This window comes from Rhodamnia argentea, chromosome 5, assembly GCF_020921035.1.
Source record: "Rhodamnia argentea isolate NSW1041297 chromosome 5, ASM2092103v1, whole genome shotgun sequence".
NCBI lineage: Eukaryota > Viridiplantae > Streptophyta > Magnoliopsida > Myrtales > Myrtaceae > Rhodamnia > Rhodamnia argentea.
Window position 1 is genome coordinate 9,007,763 of NC_063154.1, and position 18,940 is coordinate 9,026,702.

At 38.6% G+C, this 18,940-nt stretch overlaps 3 protein-coding genes across 5 annotated transcripts; all 3 read left to right on the plus strand.

The window, feature by feature from the left end:
• The first annotated feature begins 384 nt into the window (after positions 1-384).
• LOC115740062 (IAA-alanine resistance protein 1) lies at positions 385-6,851 on the plus strand. 3 transcript variants are annotated; one of them, XM_048279482.1, is made up of 12 exons: positions 385-1,133; positions 1,623-1,706; positions 1,880-1,929; positions 2,674-2,725; positions 3,262-3,375; positions 4,193-4,449; positions 4,687-4,839; positions 4,945-5,052; positions 5,620-5,721; positions 5,806-5,850; positions 5,938-6,036; positions 6,463-6,851. In XM_048279482.1, exons 1-12 carry the CDS (start codon positions 743-745, stop codon positions 6,469-6,471), a joined length of 1,464 nt encoding a protein of 487 aa, XP_048135439.1. In that variant the 5' UTR covers positions 385-742; the 3' UTR covers positions 6,472-6,851. The 3 variants fall into 3 exon arrangements, with proteins under 3 accessions (XP_048135439.1, XP_030529289.1, XP_048135440.1); XM_030673429.2 differs by lacking the exon at positions 6,463-6,851 and having other exon boundaries at positions 5,938-6,255; XM_048279483.1 differs by lacking the exons at positions 1,623-1,706; positions 6,463-6,851 and having other exon boundaries at positions 5,938-6,255.
• Positions 6,852-13,068: 6,217 nt separating this feature from the next.
• On the plus strand, positions 13,069-13,422 carry LOC125315081 (zinc-finger homeodomain protein 14-like). The gene has a single exon (XM_048279059.1). It carries the CDS (start codon positions 13,069-13,071, stop codon positions 13,420-13,422), a length of 354 nt encoding a protein of 117 aa, XP_048135016.1.
• Positions 13,423-17,282: 3,860 nt separating this feature from the next.
• On the plus strand, positions 17,283-17,798 carry LOC115739947 (zinc-finger homeodomain protein 5-like). The gene has a single exon (XM_030673268.1). The coding sequence runs from the start codon at positions 17,283-17,285 to the stop codon at positions 17,796-17,798; it is 516 nt and encodes a 171-aa protein (XP_030529128.1).
• The last annotated feature ends 1,142 nt before the right edge of the window (positions 17,799-18,940 follow it).

Consider the following 18,940-nt stretch of genomic DNA (forward strand, 5'->3'; position numbering starts at 1 on the left):
ACAATTAAGATTTTTTAGATTGTCATTATCGCTTTATTTTCGGACTCCACGAAACAAAGCTGGGATCCTTTTAAATGATCTTAACGAAAAAGAGTAATGCTATACATAGTATACTGGAACGTTAATATTAATTTGAATTAGATTCTATTCTTAGATTGATCCCGGAACATGGCTGGTGTCAAAGGAAACCGGTTCGGCTCAATTCCAATGTCAATTTCAAACATCAATAAAAGCTGCTTCTGCCACTCCCACTGAAGTACTGAACTGTATGACCCACAAAAAAAGGGTGAAGATAAAAAGAAAAGGTGATTAATCCAGAAGAAAAAGGAAGAAAAAACTCTCACTGAAGTGACTGAATTACTGAACTGCCCAAAAGAAAAACACTGAACTACCTAAGATTGTGTCTAAAGAAGAGAAGCATTTCGTCTGGAAAGATTCAATTTTTTTATGATTCCAAGAACAAATCTGCTGCCAAACGCTCGACGCGCATGAAAATTCCCGTATTTATTGTTACAATACCGACGGAAACGCGATGGGAGTGGTCACATTCGGCATCATAATCGCCATCATCGTCCTGTTCTTCGCCATCGTCTGCTTCATCACCATCGAAGGCACCTGCAAACGCCGCTCCACGTAAAACCCCAAGAGAAACCACGTTCGACCCACGAATCCGTTTTGGCTCAAATCCAAAACCCTATTCAAGAACGCCAGAACCCAGTTCAGGTTTCGTTCGAATCCAAGCATGGGATCGTGTAGGCTGAGCGGTTTCGCGACGTTACTGTTCGCGGTCATTTCCGTCCTGTGCTTGGATCTGTGTTTGGGGCAGGAGGGGAGTTGTCCACATTCTGGGTTTTCTACCCCTGCACCGCCGGTGCACAGTTGTGGCGATCACGACCACGACCACGACCACGACCACGACCACGACCATCGTCATCATCATCATCATGACCATGGCCATCACCATGAAGAGAAAGGTGGGAAGTTGAAGCTGCCCGAGGAGCTGGCAGAGGAAGAGGACCTGAAGCTCTATGGATTTGGTCCTCAGTATGGTCATGACCATGACCATGACCACCACCACCACCACCATCATCACTTGGATGGGCAGTCTGGTGAATCGGATCTCTCTGGTCTAGGTAATTTGTTGTATACTGTCACCTCCTTGGGACGGCAATTGTTCTTACCCTTTGTTTGATTGGTCATTTGTGTTGCGTCGGCTGTTATGCATCAAACTCAATAGATTGGATTGTAGTTGCTATATGGTGAAAAGTTCTAGCGGCATAGGGTTGCGAATACTTTGATTGTCGTAGATTGTGCCTTGCACCATTTGAATGTGATGGTAACTGGTGTAGGTTTTCCTGAAAATTGAAAGGAGCATTTAGGTATTGGTTGGATATAGTGATTTTATTGCTGTCCATGGCCTCATTTGACCCTTCTGCATTCTGGATTCTGTATATGGAATGAATGCGGCGTCGATGTAATTCTCTGGTTACGACTATTTTGACATGAAAAAGCATGAAATGAACTCTTTGCAGTGTGGAAATTGACAGCATGTCTGTATAGGTCATTAATAGTGGAACCATCCCTGTGATTCTAACAATTGGTGTTAACTTCTTCTTTTATAGGTCTATGGGTTCATGCCTTGGGTTGCTCATTGTTGGTTAGCATGGCTTCACTTATTTGTTTGATCATATTGCCCCTAATGTTTGGTAAGTTGCTCGATTGTAGTTGCACATAGCCAAGTGCCTTTCACTTTCTCGACACATTGATTGTGTCCTAATTTCAAACTGCTTTGGTGTGTGCTCAAACTATTTACTCCAACGAAAAAGTTCTATAAAAAGGTTAGTGCTGATTGAAGATTGAATCTTCTATGTAATTGCAGTGCAAGGGAAGCCGTCTAAGGCAGTTGTTGATTCATTGGCATTATTTGGGGTAAGAATTAAGATAATCCGAGCCCACTCCATCACAATTGGATTGAGACTTTGGATGGTACAATATGTGCATTAAGTACTAAAACTCAGTGCATTCTAAGTACTAGGGGGTGTTCTTCACCACATGATATTGGTGTGCGTGCCAAATTTTCCGTATTATCGCTTCCTAGTAATTGATTTCCGGCGATTGCATGTGTAACTATTTATACATGGTATAAATTGTAAAAGACTCTGTAACAAACTTGTCATCATTGCTGATACTTGAGTGTGAGAGATCACAAAGGCTTTCATGTGAGGTCCCCTGTTGTTTCTCAATAAATTGCTAATCCTCCTATGTGCTCTCATAATCCTCCCTTTTTAGAGTGCTTTAAGTGTTTTGTTCTTGGCTAGAATGTACACATTCTCTACAAATTTGAATGTACAAGTTTTGACGAGTGATTTTCTAAGGAGATTATCTTATTTGCACTTTACATACAGTTGAGATGTTAAATTGACCCCCAGTTTTTTGAATTCTTCTACTGTTTTACTTTAATCAAGTTGATAAAGTTGCAAGAAAAATTTGTCTTCTACAATCTTATTTACCAGCATTATGAGAGAAAAAGTTGTCAAATTGGTAAGTTGCTATATTAATGTTCAAAGATATGCTGATTATATTGAGGCACTTTATCATACATGAACTAACTGAGACCGCACTTGTTTCCATGAAATCTGAGGTTGTGTTCGTTCTAATTCATTGTTTTTTCAGGCAGGTGCAATGTTAGGAGATGCTTTTCTGCACCAGCTTCCACATGCTTTTGGTATATTTTGATACTCACTAGATGTTTTTTTAAAGGCTCTACTTGCTTGCTTAACTAGAGCTTCATTTGAGTTGAAAATTATAGCTCCATTGAATGAGCATTCGGTTGGGTTTTTGCTTTCAATTATTGGATATCATATGCTTGTTGCCCATAGTGGCTTAACTTCAAATTTGTTGCTTTGATAGATTCCACTGTAATCCTCGCAAAGGAGCTGAATATGTATGTGAATATAGACACTTTTGTTGGATTTGTTTTTGTGGAAATCCATGCCAATTTTAATATCTGCAGTAGATGGTTTATATATGAATTCTATAGCTTTCTTGTGGCAATGGGATCTTGTTTGGGAGTTTGGGTTCACTATGGTGGGATGAAGCTTAGTTCTTGTTGCTGTTGTTCAGGTTCCTATTTTGTTTTGCAAATGCTTAGGGAAAAATTGTATGTTCTGATGGTGAAAAGCTTTATACACTGTTGATTCAAATTTGTCAAATCTTGGTCTTTTTTAGATAGAAGTAACATTATTTAGGTTATACATTCAGGGGGTGGGCACTCACATTCAGATGATCACAGTGTAGACCTTTCTCATCTACCTCATTCTGGACATGAACATCATCACAGTTTGAAGGATCTCTCTGTTGGAATGTCCATTCTGGGTAATCATTCTCCTCCTCCTCCTCCTCCTCCTCCTCCTCCTCCCTCTTTCTCTCTCTCTCTCTCTCTGCATGCTTTTGTGCATGTGTGCGCATGCATGTGCTTATGCACATGTTTTCCTGATAATGACTTCATCAACTACTTCGACACATGCTACCTCCTGATGAAACCTTGACATCATCAACACTGAGTGGAGGCAACATGTTGTCACTTCTCAGTGGTCTAATTATTTCATATAAATTTGATTCATGAGAAAAGATGTTGTGGTATCAATTGGTTTAAAAGAAATTTCACTGAACTTTCGATAAACAAATGTAATGTGTGATGGTATGCTATATTATTCTGGTACTATCTAGGGTGACTTGAAGATGTTTCATGAACCAACACCCAGAAAAAAGAAGACTAGAAGACTCAAAAGGAAGTTTCCCAATGTAGAACTCCTGGATTAGGGCTTTATCAACTCCTCCTAAGGGGCTGACCCTCAAACCTCTTCCTTGTATTGATTGGCTGATTAACAAGCAGGACAAATACTAAGCAAAGAGCAAATTCGTCTTCCTCCTTTGTCATCAACTGTATTAGTATTGACAAGGAGTCTCTCTTTTTTTTACCAAGATATGTTTGTTTTAGTCATACTTGACTGTACATTATTGGAAATTACTAGTCTTGCATTCTGACCTTTCATAGAGCTTAATCATCTATCTTTTGCATTGTTTATGTGCTTCATTCTCATTGCGAGTGATGATTCCCCTTTGTCCTTCTGATTTAGTTGAAGTGATACACGAGGGAGATTCACACATTATAACCATTATGTACTCGCAGGTGGAATTGTGCTTTTTCTTCTTGTAGAGAAGCTTGTAAGGTATGTTGAGGAAAAGTCTCGAGGGACAAATGTATTCAATCACGGACATCATCACCATCATCATAAGAGTAGTAAAAAGCTGAATGATGAAAAAGATTCAGATGACCAGTTGCACTCACAGTTGTCAGATGGAAAGAGTGAAGGGAAAAAGGTTGACAAAGTTTCCGATGATTCTTTGGATGGAGATAATATGGGTCAACTTGAATCTCTTCGGAAGGTAGGCTATTCTTAAATATCATTACGTATTGTGAAGCATAAAATGCACTACTTAAGCCGATCCAGTATGATCTAGAGATGATTGGTTGATAGTGCATACCAGCGTGGATAATTTACTGTGCATCATTCTGGCTGTTAAAAGCCTGTTCTTCTATGCGATATTATGACAGCGAAATCTCAACTTTATGGTATAAGACATATCATTATTTATCCTGCTATCATTTTTGGCTTTTTGCAGAGAAAAGTTATAGCTTCTGTGGCAGATGGTAAACCAGATGAAAATATGGTGGATGACCTCTCCAATGCTCAAATATCGTTGAAGGAAAAAGATGCAGCTCAATCACCTTCGAATCTTGTCTTTGGTTATCTTAACCTCTTCTCCGATGGTGTTGTAAGTATACATATATTATAAAACAAAGTGTCTATCTTCAATAAGGCATTTAGTTTCTTGTGCAGGGGTAGTTTAGCTTGATCTGATCAAGATTGACTTTTGTAGCACAATTTCACTGATGGCATGGCCTTAGGAAGTGCCTTCCTTCTCTATGGTTCTGTTGGTGGATGGTCCAGAACTCTGTTTTTGCTTGCTCATGAGCTTCCTCAAGAGGTTTGTATTTCCTTCAACTGATGCAAGGACCCATCATGCTGATTTGAAGCTCATATTAAGATGCAGCATTTTCTTCCTAATGACTGAGCACGTGATTCTTGCATCAGTGTCCTTGTTTATTGTTTGGAGAGACAAACTAAATGTTTTCCGATGAGTCAACTGATGGGACCGTGTCCTAGGCGGTACATAATGATGCATTGAAAGAATATGGTCATTGCACTTTAATGTCATTATTCTGTTCATAATAATAGAGGCAACCAACTCTGATGCTAAAATTATATGGGTCATCAGCTTCATGCTTTTAGTTTTCCTCAGTAAAACATGCACCATGGATATATGATGATACTCGGACCTAGTAAAAAGTGCACCTACTCCTTTTCCTGTTATGCTCAATAATATTAAGATTGAAATTCCATGTGGGTAGAATCTGCTGCTTCTTTCTCAGAGAGTATTTTTTAGCTTACTCTCATAGCGTGTAATAGAGCATTGCGCAGATATGTACTTTGATTGTTCAGGAAACCAACTCATTGGAATAGGCTTGCCCATTTTGGTTTTGCTCCTGTGCAGGTTGGTGATTTTGGAATTTTAGTAAGATCGGGTTTTAGTGTATCAAAAGCCCTCTTCTTCAATTTTCTCTCTGCCCTGGTCGCTTTAGGAGGAACTACACTGGTAAGTAAATAAACTTTGACATTGCTAAAGCTGTTCTTAATGGCCTCGGCTTAGACATCAAACCGTTTCCTGCTGTTGCTGTAGGCTTTGCTTTGGGGACAAGAGCCGGGGCAGTCATCATTGATTGAGGTAGAAAAATTTTATGATGGTTGAATTTATTAATGTTTGTAGAATTCATATTTGTTGCATTTGTCTGAAGCTTCTCCATCTTTCCAGGGGTTCACGGCCGGTGGTTTTATATACATTGCAGTAGCTGGAGTACTCGCAGAAATGAATAGCAGCGGGCATGTAACGTTGAAAAGTACATTAGTTCAGTTAACTTCGCTCGTAATGGGTATGGGCGTCGCCTTGTTCATTTCCTTAGTAGAATGATTATTCTTCCTTTGTAATCGTAACCCATACGTGTACTATTGGCATTCGGATAGCCCTTTTCTCTGTCTATTTTCTCTAGAGATTTACAATATGTGCATCTTTGAAAGTGAAAATGAGAGTCAGGATGGAGAGTGCAGTCTCGTCGTCCTGTTCCGTTTTGCGCATGGACATGACTTGTTTCTGTGTTTTGGGGAAGTTCGCCGAAGAAACATCAATATTCTGAAGCGCACACGTTCTTATATCTCAATCGGTAGACCGTTTGTGTCCCAAAGCGAAGGTAGTTTGGCTCTCTATTTGTTCTGTTTTCATTTGGATGATTCATGGGTAGGTCTAGTTGCACTGCCTTCTAATAGTGACCAATCATATCAGGTTGCATGATGAACAGAGAATTACAATTTGCAAAATTTTGAGAAGCTAGGTCATAGCATCAAGCACAAGGCACGTCTTAAGGTCGGTCATCCATTATGCGCCGCCCGTGAATTGTGACTGCATTATGCGGCCGATAATGACGGCAATGTTGGGCAAAACCGTGAGGGAAAGGATTTCACTTGTTTGAATATAGTCATCAATGACACGACCGCCTACATTTACCAGGGATAGGAGCTTACTCTCCACGGTTCCGGGAAATGAGTTACATGGATACAAGCCAAACAATCAATACATCCATTGCCTCCCCTATATACATCGACAATGTGCAAATGTGGACAAGAATTGAAGCTAATTTGTCTGCGAAAGCAAAGGAGCTCCACCCCAAAGAAATGTAGAAATGTCTCGGGTCCTGCAGTTTACGAGAAAAAATCATACAGATGAAGGAACGTTCAAGAGATTGAATTAACGTGAAGTGCCCCGAATGCATTCTAAAAGGGAAAATTTATCCCAAAAAAATCTTCAAACCTATTTATATTGTGGCCAATTTAGTCATAAATCTAACAATTATATCAATTTAGTCTTAAACTTTTTGACGATTTGTTAATTTAATAAAAAAAATTTTAACGATGTGACAAATTCGGTTGGAAATCGTTAATGTGGGGGTTTAATAAGCGTTGGCCGTCCTATGTGGCACGGTCGATGTCAACACGGACAATTTTTGCAATTTTTTTGTTAACCTGCTTTAATTTTTTCTTTCTTTCCTTTTCTTTTGACTTTCATTTCGTTTTTTTTTTTTAATTTTTTCCCATTTTCCCTCTCCCAGCCATTGCCAGGCCTCATCAATGGCTAGCGGAGGTTCTTGGACTCAGGAAAGGGCAGCTCTCACTTGATTTAGTGAGGGGACCCTTGCCCGAGGGCCGGCAAAGGGAAAAAGAATTACAAAAATTGTCTATGTCATTACTACTTGTGCCACGTAGGACGGTTGACATTGACTAGATTGTCGCATCAATGATTTTCGACATAAACTGACCGGAAGGACTAAATTGACAAATCGTCAAATAAGTCTATGACTAAATTTGCATAATTATAGGTTGTAGGACCGAACTGTTCGCCGTACAATAGAATTTAGACTTTTTTTTCTTGACAATTTTCCCTGTTTTCAAAGTACTATCTTGCTGATTAAAAAAAAAGTACTATCTTGCTGATTTTTTTTTTTTTTTTTAAAGTGCTGTCTTGAAACGGTTGTTTTGGTCGATCTAATTACTAAGTTCTTAATCATATCCAAAGCGCGGAACGGAAATGCCGCGCTAAGCCCGTGACGGGGCAAGGATAAGCCGGACAACGCATAATCCAAAGACGGCTAACTCTGTTGACTGTCTCCACAATTTTCAATCAATATGAAAACCAAAGATCAGACATGCAGTTCCAATTTCATAGTCAGGCACGTATACTTCAAAAGGTAATTCGGAATCAACACATTTGCATCGTGTTCGAAACAATCACATAACACTAAAGCAGAATGGTTCCCAAAAAAATTCACAGACTTTCAGAGTAAGAAATTTGTAATCCGCGGTTGATTCGCCACGTAGTCACAGGCTCTAACTAAATACCGAGCCTCGAGTGCAATAATTCGCAATCTCAATATTCGTTCATTCATGCGCCGCCGTGATCTCGTTTCGTGAATCCGTGTCCGATGCAGCTTCATGCTGATGCACGCCCGAATCTGTTTCCTTTCACAGATGTGTGACACACAATAACTTCTCAAAGGCGATGGAATAATGATGTTTTGATAGTCACAATTTGTGAATAGTAATTGCTTGATTTTTTTCAGATAATATAAAATTGCATGACGCAAATTATGCAGTTTTTCCAAAACAACAAGCAGAGGCAAAACAAAAACCCACTTATCATAACTCCAGAAAATCAAATAAACCAACTAATTAATGAGCAGACTCTTGAGCACCTCCTAAATCTTCAAAAGACTATGCAGCCAATTGATATTATGTCTAATAGTAATTAAAACGATGGAAACATTCCTAAAACGTTCCCGAGCGGAATAATCATCAAAATGTCTTTTACGTCCTAGATCGACTTGTATCCTCTAACGACTCTCGAAAAAATTGTCCCGAAAAATCATAACCTTTCAAGTTTGTCAAATTTAGTTCTAAATCTTTTGACATTTTGTCAAATTTAGTCTTTCCGGTTCCTTTTGACCGGAAGTTGTTGACGTGGAGACCGGCGTCCTATGTGGCCCGATGATACTAACGCGGATAATTCTTGCGATTTTTTTGAAGATTCTCTTATTTCCAACTCTGGGCTAGTGAGGGCCACCGCACTCTCGCCCAAATCTAGCCAACGCCCTCACTGGTGGCCGGCGAGGGTCGCAATGTCCGCACCTAGTCCAGAGGGTCGCCGGCCATCGCCTCGAGGCTGGGACCTCCTCGGTCCAAAGTTGAAAAAAAAAATAAAAAGAATAAATTAAAAATTTTAGAATGTAAAATTATCTACTCGGCGTCGGTCGTGCCATGCGGGATGACCACTATCCACGTAAGTGATTTCCGGCTAAAATTGGTTGGGTTTGGCTACATTGACAAATTGTCGAAAGATTTAGGACAAAACCGATAAAATTAAGCTACGTTTGGCGATCGGGATAAAAGTTAGGATTATCTTGGGTTTGGTTCTGCTCAAAATATGATATAGTGGGCTATAAAGGGGATATACCTTGCATATAATTATCTCATGGGGGGAGGTGAGATAAGGTGGATATAATTTTTTTTCATTTACTATATAAAAACTATTTTTCTGAATAACAAACTTCTTACATAATAAAATTAAAATAATTATTATATTTAAATACATTTGAGTTCTAATGTTAAAAAGAAAACTAAAAAAAAAACTAATCTTCATTTTTATTTATTATAATTCCCATTTTTCATTTAAGTTCTTTCTTCTTTAGAATACATAGTTTACATGCGTGTGTCTATATATATATATATATAATTGATGTATAATATATATCCTAGTATATATATATATATATATATATATCATTACATATTTTAAGTATAACAATATATTTTATTATTTAATAAAAAATTTATTAAGAAATGATGGAAGGGAATCAAAATAATGATAAAAAGAGATTTATAATTAAAAATAAGTAAAAATGAAGTAGAAGAATCCAAATTTTGAGTGAATATATTCAAACACGAAAATGATTTTTTTAATTCTCAAAGAATGAGGAGCAATGAAATTTCTGAAAAAAAACTAGTGTCCCAATTTCCTTCTCTATATCTTTAGCTCATGTGGAAGTTTCACGACCGCTTTGTAATCTTTTAGTTCACGATCAAACTCTTCCAAAACAACGAGAGAGTTGAAACTTCTTCTCCTTCTTAGCTTTTCGGTGCACATTAAAAGTATAAGAAAAGCAGAAAAAGAGTCAAATCTCATTCTCATCCGCAACTTTATGTTTCAAGTTGAAGTTTAACGAATTTAGCGAGATAGACAAAACTTTTCTTAGTCACAAAGATGAATGGTTAGATTTTCTTTCTCTTACCAGATTTGGCGGTGAATTATGAGATATTCTTACATTTTTTGTTTGTATATTTTCAAATTCATTTATATTGATATGTTGTAAATATGAAACAATGAACATGATATGATATAAACATATCCGGTTCTATTATTGCGATTCATTAAACATTGGATAGGATGCGGTAAAATCCATGGATTTAATATCCAATCCTATTATAACTAGAAGTCCAGATGACCAAATGCAGGTTAAAAGTTTTAAGACTGAATTGACCGCCCTATAATAGGTTTAGAATTTTTTTGGTAATTTTCCATGCGACTCGGTGATAACCTTAAATATCAACTCCTAATGTTCGATTTCATGCGATCAAGCAATGTCACGACCCACTCGGAAAAATATTATTCCTAATGTGGTGACTTAAACCCGAACGTCCAAGTGAAAGACATTGTTAAATAAAGTCATTAGTACATCTTCTATGCACCAAGATTAGTCTAAATCTAAAATACTCATTTATTCATATCCGTACAAACTTAAGGTCATAGCAGGACCTTAACGGAAGATTCCTGGTTTTTTGTTTTTTGGGTCAGAGAAGATTCCTGGGATCGACATGTGTTAATCCTAACTTTCTAGTATCTACATTTTTACATCCGAAAATTACCAAAACTTTAAACGGAAGATTCCTGGGTTTTCAAGTGAGACGTCCACGCCGAAAATCAGGCCGAAATGAGTTGATGGACGTCCACGCGCGCCTGGCTCGGCGGGTGGGCGCCACGCGCCGTCCAGTGAACCCAACGCACAGGGCCGTAGCTCTGCCGTACGGGGTCCAATTCGAGTGATCTATACGCGGTAAGGAATCTTATTGGACGAACTACAATTTCAACACGAAGTTGAAGCAGACAGATTGCCGAATGTCTGATTAAATGGAGTCCGAGTTGGGCTGATCGCTGGCCGGTGCCATCTGCGGCGCAGCTCTCACTTTGCGAGGCTGTTTCTCCCTAACTGTTCAGCCAAAAGGAGCAAAGTCGGAGGCTTTAGGATAGTAAAGCAATAGGGAATGGAATTTCTTTGCGATCGGTTTTTTAGAGAAATCTCAGTTCTCCGGCGAAACGGTACTGCTAACAGAAAACTCTCCATAGACAACCAATACCCAACCACATTGGAGTTTTCTCCTAACATGACCAGCTTTCGGCTTAAGTCCCGACCTCGCGTATCTAACTCCGTTTTTAATAAAGTTTAGTCAACAAACACAGCTCACCATTTGTTGCTCCCAGTGATAAGTTAGGTACAACCCGCAGAATATTTAGAGTTTTGCACTTAATCGAGATACGAAGTTTGCGTCCATATGTACTATCACGACAGACGTAAAATCGAGTGCTACCGATAAACCTCAGCTAAGCTTTCGACAGAACAATGTATTACGCCAAAATGTCGTGTGTGCAACTGAAAACTTATAGAGAAGTTAGAGAAACAATGCCAAAAACCATATCGGATACGATTGACCGGGAATTTTCGATAGTTATTAGGATTGATGTTAAAGGATCGTAGTAAAGGGTCCGATTTTCATTAACTACAGAATCAGATACTACGAAGACTCTCTTAACTGTGCTTTTAGTTCTAAAACTCTCGATCAAACAACTTGACTAGTTGTTACTAGTGTTGAGCATTGCACAGCTAGATACATCTGGAGCAGAACATATAGAATTATCCATTCAGGGATTGGATAGCTCAGAAACTTTTTTAGAGCCCGAAATGTATCTAAAATGAGTTTAATTAATCCCCAAAGTTCAATCATATCTTATACCCTTGGGAGTAAGCTGAATTAAATTGACTTTCGCATCCTTCAAACTTGGCGAGGCTAAAAACGATATTATCTTGAAGCGGCCAACCGTCCTTAATGCATGCTATTTGTTTAATCATTCGGTCTTTTTATTAAGACGGTTACCAATAGTCGCTACCCGTTTGTTGTTTGCCGTTTTATCAAGATGGTTACTGTCATCATCGATACGATTTCATTTGATCCGTTAGCCGTTAGCGTTGTTTATGTTTGCCTCATTAGCCGATAAATTCCTTTTGTAGTTACCAGATTGATAGCGTAATTATAAAATCAACTAAAGTGAGTTATAATTTGATTGAGCAACATGTGATTAACCGCATTTCAATTATAATTACATTTTAGTTGTTCTCTCAAAGAACAAAATCTCACTCTAGTGGCACCATTTTCTATAATTAAACCAGAGTTAAAAAAAATACAAATTGATTTTTTTTTTGGGTCGGAATACAAATTGAATTTGCAAAGTGTAAATAGCGTTCTTATTTATAAGAAAAAAAAAAGAAGTTATCGGAACGATTACATTTTGATATCAAGTGTTCAACATCATATCATCTACCAACGTACTTACATAAAATATCGTTGAAAACTTGCAGTTATGGTCTAAGACATAATCACATTAATGCAAACACTTCAATGGATACTTCCGATCCTCTCTTGTGACAATTTGAAAGGCATTCTAATTAATGATGATGGCCTCCTAATTTTTGTCTTTTTTCCCCATTTCTCACTAGGCAAGTTATTTAGAAAAAAATTCTTTTCTGTTTCCCCTTTCTTGCGCGCAAAAAAATTGATTACAGGGAAAGATTTTGCATTGTTAACTTTTCTGATTTTTTTGTTTTGCTGATATTAGCAGCATAATTAATAGCTCATGTGGTAGAGTTGACCTTAAATTTTTGACATTTCACTTTGCTTTGGCTGTAAAAAGTTAAAAACCCACTCCTGTCTCGCTAACTTCTTTGCTGTCTCTAGGATCTCAGAGAGAGAGAGAGAGAGAGAGAGAGAGAGAGAGAGAGAGAGAGAGAGAGAGATGCGGAGAGTAACATACAATGAGTGCCTCCACAACCATGCTGCGAGGATGGGCAAATACACAGTGGATGGCTGCAATGAGTACAGCCCAAAGAACCCTAGCACTGACCTTCTTTGTGCTGCTTCTTGTTGTCACAAGAACTTTCACAGGAAGGTGACCATCTTCGACCTTGAGATGACTGAAGCCAGTGGCAACTACAGTACTGGTGGTTAGAACATGATCACCCCAAAGGAAGAGAGTTTTGGCCTTGAGGTAGCCCTGCCGATGCTCAACGCCGGTGGAGAGGAGGAGAGGTTGAACCAGCCGGTCGCACCGGCACAGCCGGAGGACAAGCAGAGGAGGCGCAAATCCAAATTCACAGACGAGCAGGTCGACCAGATGCGAGCTTTTTCCGAGAGGCTGGGTTGGTCGATGAGGGATTGCACCCGGGCGGAGGAGATTAAAAGGTTTTGTGCCAACATGGGCATCAGCTGGACGGTGTTCAAGACGTGGCTGCACAACAACAAGAAGCATTATGGTCGTGGACCTAGCTCTAAGAAAAATCGGTCCTCCGCAAGGGACAATATCTGAAGTTTACAAAGTCGAAGTTGTTGGTGATGCCCAGAAGGGTTTGAGGCGTCCTCCGTTTTATCGTAATTTTCCATTTCGTGATGTTCTTGCTCAGCTTTTCCTTCCAGTGTTCTCATTCCCTTTCAAGCGAATAAATAATCCTAGCTTTTCCCCGAATGAAATGTATGTGAATGTATTGCTTTCACCCAGAAGCTTAAACTGGTGAAGAATGCATTGCTATACTTATGAAACCTAACTTAACTATTCCCCCAGCAAGTAAGTCAATCCCTTCCGTAATCACGTCCAGGATCGTGGAACGAGAAAACAGGTAGAACAACATGAAGAACAAATAGGAGATAAAACTCAGAGAAAGTGCCATGATTTATGACCCATGATATGTATTCTGATACCTTGTTATACAAATATTGTTCTTCCGAAAGCTTAATATGTTAGGGGACATGTCAAAATTTGTACCGCTTGATGACTAACTAATCAAATATACATTACATTAACAAGTAACGGTCAAGTGAATCCATAACGATATTAACATCACTCTATATAATATACGAATGGACAACATCAAACTGGAGTTAGTAATTGCTAGAGCAATTTGATTTACCATACCAAGATCACGACTTGCTAATCAAATTTATACTACATTAAGACTAACGGTCAAGGGAACCCATAACAAAATTAGGGTCACTTCATTTAACATACAAACGACCAGCAACAAATTATGGTTGGTAATCACTAGAGCACTTTTACTTAACATACCAAGATCATTAACGAATAATGGTAAAGTGAACCCATAATGATATTAACGTCCCTCCATATAATATGTGAACGACCAACATCGAATTAGGCAATTAAAAGTCTTGGCTAGTTGTTACTAGCGTTGAGATTCTGCAGCAAGACACATCGGGAGCAGAATATATAGAGCCATCCATTTAGGGTTTAGATAGTTCAGAAACTATGTTTAGAGCTTGAAATCCAACATGAGGTTTAATTAGTCCCCGAAGTTTAATCATATCTTATATCCTTGAGAGTAAGTTCTTCACTTAATCGTATCTTATAGCCTCGAGAGTAAGATCTTTACTCTTTAGAATCTCAAATTCCTACGGTGAAGCTGAAGTAAACCAACTTTCGCATCTTTCAAACTTGGCGTGGCTAAAAATGGAATTATCTCGATGCAGTGAATCATCCTTAATGCCCGCTATTTGTTTAATCATTTTGCATTTTTATCAAGACGATTACCAATGATTACTATCCGTTTGTCGTTTGCCCTTTTTATTAAGACGGTTAGCGTTATTATTAGTAGAATTTCACATAATCCATTAGTCGTTAGCATGGTTTAGGTTTGCATTATCAGCCGCTGAAATTCGTTAGTAGTTATCGGATCGATAGTATGAGTATACATTTTGAGGAACGACTAAGTTGGATTATTATTTGATTGAGCAACATGTGATTAATCACATTTCAAGTATAATCACACTTCAGTTGTTCTCCAAAAGAAGAAATTTCACTCTAGTGGCACCATTTTCCACAAATAAACTTGTAGGGATGTTAGATAAACAAAGACAAAAACCATATTGGATATGACTGGTTGTGGATTTTCCAATAGTTATTAGGATTGACATTAAAGGAAGTTGTAGTAAGAGTCCGATGTTCATTAATTACAGAATCAGATACTGTGAAGACTCTCTTAACTTCGCTTTCGGTTCTAAAACTCTTGATTAGAAGACTTGGCTAGTTGTTATTAGTGTTGAGCATTGCTTAGCTTGACACATTTGGAGCAGAACATATGTGGCTATTCATTTAGGGTTTGGATAGCTTAGAAACTATATTTAGAGCCCAAAATCTATCTAAAATGTGTTTAATTAATCCCCAAAGTTTAATAATGTCTTATACCCTTGGGAGTAAGCTGAATTAAGCCAAATTTCACATCCTTCAAACTTGGGGATGCTAGAAATGGAATTATCTTGATGCTGCGAACCCTCCTTAATGGTAGCTATTTTTTTTAATCATTTGGCATTTTTATTAAGACGGTTACCAATGGTTGCTACTGATTAGTCATTTTCCTTTTTATCAAGGTGATTACCACTATCATCGGTGGGATTTTACTTGATCTGTTAGCACAGTTTAAGTCAACCTTATTAGTCTTTGAATTCGTTAGTAGTTACTAGACCAATAGCATAATTATACATTTCGAGAATCAACTCAAGTGAATTCTTATTTGATTGAGCAACATGTGATAAATCACATTTAAAGTATAATCACATTTCTCTCAAAGAAAAAAGTGGCACCATATTCTATAATTAAACCGGGCGAAATTATCAAAAAAGTTCTAAACCTATTGCAATTGTACCAATTCAGAACTAAACCTTTTTTTTTACTGATTTAGTCTTAAACATTTTGCAATTGTGCCAATTCGGTCCATCCGATCAAATTTGGTTGGCTGGCGCCAGCTGTCCAATGGCAAATATTTTAATATATATTTTAATTGTTTTGATTTTATTTTTATTTCTTTTGTTTTCTTCAATCTTCTTCTTCTTCTTCCTCTAGCTAGTCGCTTGCTAGAGACTTCGGCCTCAGGCGAAGCTCGCCCCTACCGACCAATGGCAAGGGTACGTCTTGCCATCGTCGGGCAAGGTCAGCCTTGCTAGGGGCCCGTGAGTATTGCCTTGTTGTGGCTGTGCGAGGTTAAGCCTCGCTCGCCCATGGCGAGGCTCGGCCTCACTCGATGATGATGAGGCTCACTCATGCTAGTGGTTGGCAGGGGCGAGCTTCTCCTAAGGCCAGCGAGTGAGGTGTACCTCGCCGGTTGTTGCCTTTGACAAATCTCTAGCGAGAAGAAGAAGAAGAAGAAGTTTAAAAAATAAAAAATAAAATAGAAATAAATCAAAAATATGAAAATATTATGTTCGGCCGGCCAAAGTTAGTCGGATGGACTGAATTGGCACAATTGCAAAATGTTTAGGACTAAATCGACAAAGCAAAAAAAAGTTTAGGACCGAATTAACATAATTACAATAGGTTTATGACTTATTTGATAATTTTTCCATTAAACCGGAGTAAAGCAAAAAAAGATACAAATTGCAATTGCTTAGTGTTAATAGTGTTGTTCTTTTTTCCTTTTATAATTATCAAATTGATAACATTTTAATATCGAGAGTTCAACACCATATCATCTACCAACATACTTACATAAAATATCCTTGAAAAATGCAGTTACATCTAAGAAAAATCACATTAATGCAAACACTTCAATGGATACTTCCGAATCCTCTTCCGAATGGCAATGGATCCCCTATTGCAATGTTAGGGGTGACATTGATCAAATCGGGCCGTCCAAATCAAAATGGACGGCCTGATTTGATCCATGTCACCTCTTGAAAAAGGATCGGGGGGGGGAGAGGAATTTTGAGCGGGAATTTTTAAAATTTTGAAAATGTGACATGGATCAAATCAAGCCGTCCATTTTGATTTGGACGGCCCGATTTGATCGGTGTCACCCCTAATATTGCAGGGGATCTGGATCCCTCCCGAATCCTCTCTTGTAACAATTTCAAAGGCATCCTAATTAATGATGATGACCTCCTAATTTTTGTCTTCTTTTCCCGTTTCTCACTAGGCAAGTTATTATGGAGAGATTTTGCATTGCTAACTTTTCTAATTTGGTTTGCCGATATTAGCAGCATAATTAATAGCTCATGTTGTAGAGTTGGCCTTAAATTTATGACGTTTCACTTTGCCTTGGCTATAAACCACTCTTGTCTAGCTCAATTCTCTGCAGAGAGAGAGAGAGAGAGAGAGAGAGAGAGAGAGAGAGAGAGATGCAGAGAGTGATATACAATGAGTGCCTCCACAACCATGCTGCGAGGATGGGCAAATACATGGTGGATGGCTGCAGGGAGTACTGCCCAAAGAACCCTAACACTGACCTCCTTTGTGCTGCTTGCGGTTGTCACCGGAACTTTCACAGGAAGGTGACCATCTTCGACCTTGAGATGACTGAAACCAGTGGCAACTACAGTCCTGGTGGTCAGAACATCATCACCCCGAAAGAAGAGAGCTTCGACCTTGAGGTAGCCTTGCCGATGCTCGACACCGGCGGAGAGGATGAGAGGTCGAACCAGCTGGTCACATCGGCACAGCAGCATAAGATAAAGCCTGAATCTGAATTCATGGACGAGCTGGTCGACCAGATGCGAGCTTTTTCTGAGAGGCTGGGGTGGTCGACGAGGTACCGCACCCGGGAGGATGAGATTAAAGGGTTTTGTGCCCACATGGGTATCAGCAGGACGGTGTTCAAGACGTGGCTGCACAGCTTTACTAATAATTATGGTCGTGGATCTAGCTCTAAGAAAAATCGTTCCTCGGCGAGGGACAAGATCTGAATTTTACAGTGTCGAAGGCGTCGGTGGTACCCAGTAGTGTTTGAGGCATTTGCATATAGAAAAGAGTGAATGCGTCTCACTGGGTCACGCCTCAGTTTATCGTATTTTCCCATGTCGTGATGTTTTCTGCTCAGCTTTTCCTTCCGGTGTTCTCATTTCTTTTCAAGAGAATAAAGAATCTCAGCTTTCCCTTTAATCAAATGTATATGAATGTGCACAAGACGATTGCAACTTACCGATGCGGATATTAACAAGTTTATTTAGACGATCACTCTCTCCTCAGAAGCTTAAACTAGTGAAGAATGCGTCGTTATGAAATATAACTTAATTATTCCCCTTCGAAAGTAAGTCGATGCCTTCCATAATCACCTTCGCTGGATGATGGTGGAACGAGAAAACATAGAACAAGCAGGAGATAAAACTTAGAGAAAGTGCTGTGATTTACAACCCATGATCTATATTCATACACCTTGTTCGACAAATCTTGTTCCTCCAAAAGCTTAATATGTTAAGGAACCCGTCAAATTTTATGACGCTTGATAGCTAACTAATCGAATCTATACTATATTAACGGCTAATGGTTAAATAAACTCATAACGATATTAATATCATTCCACAAAATATACAGACATTAATTCACCGTACTGAGATCAACATTAATGACTAACTAATTAAATATGTATTATGTTAAGGACTAACAGTCAAGCGAACTCTTAACGATAGTAATGTCACCCTATATAATATAATTTTATAGCGCGAAATCTATCTAAAATGAGGTTTAATTAATCCCCAAAGTTTAATCATATCTTATACCTTTGGGAGTAAGATCTTTTCTATTTAGAATCTCTATTTCCTATCATGAAGCTCAATTAAACCGACTTTCGCATCCTTTAAACTTGGGGAGGCTAGAAATGGAATTATCTTGACATGGTAAACCGTCTTTAATGCCCCGCTATTTGTTTTTTTATTTGGTGTTTTTATTAAGATGGTTACCAACGTCGCTACCCATTTGTCGTTTGCCCTTTTTTATCAAGACGGTTACCGTTATTATCGGTGGAATTTCACTTTATCTATTAGCACAATTTAGGTCTGCCTTATTAGCCATTGAAGTCGTTAGTAGTTACTAGATCGATAGTATAATT

Bases quoted from the DNA above. Each gene is read 5' to 3' on its own strand.
- LOC115740062 (XM_030673429.2), top strand. From the start codon at position 743: ATGGGATCGTGTAGGCTGAGCGGTTTCGCGACGTTACTGTTCGCGGTC. The intron at 1,707-1,879 runs GTAAGTTGCTCG...ATGTAATTGCAG, and splicing joins CATATTGCCCCTAATGTTTG to TGCAAGGGAAGCCGTCTAAG. The intron at 4,450-4,686 runs GTAGGCTATTCT...GGCTTTTTGCAG, and splicing joins AACTTGAATCTCTTCGGAAG to AGAAAAGTTATAGCTTCTGT.
- LOC125315081 (XM_048279059.1), top strand. From the start codon at position 13,069: ATGATCACCCCAAAGGAAGAGAGTTTTGGCCTTGAGGTAGCCCTGCCG.
- LOC115739947 (XM_030673268.1), top strand. From the start codon at position 17,283: ATGGGCAAATACATGGTGGATGGCTGCAGGGAGTACTGCCCAAAGAAC.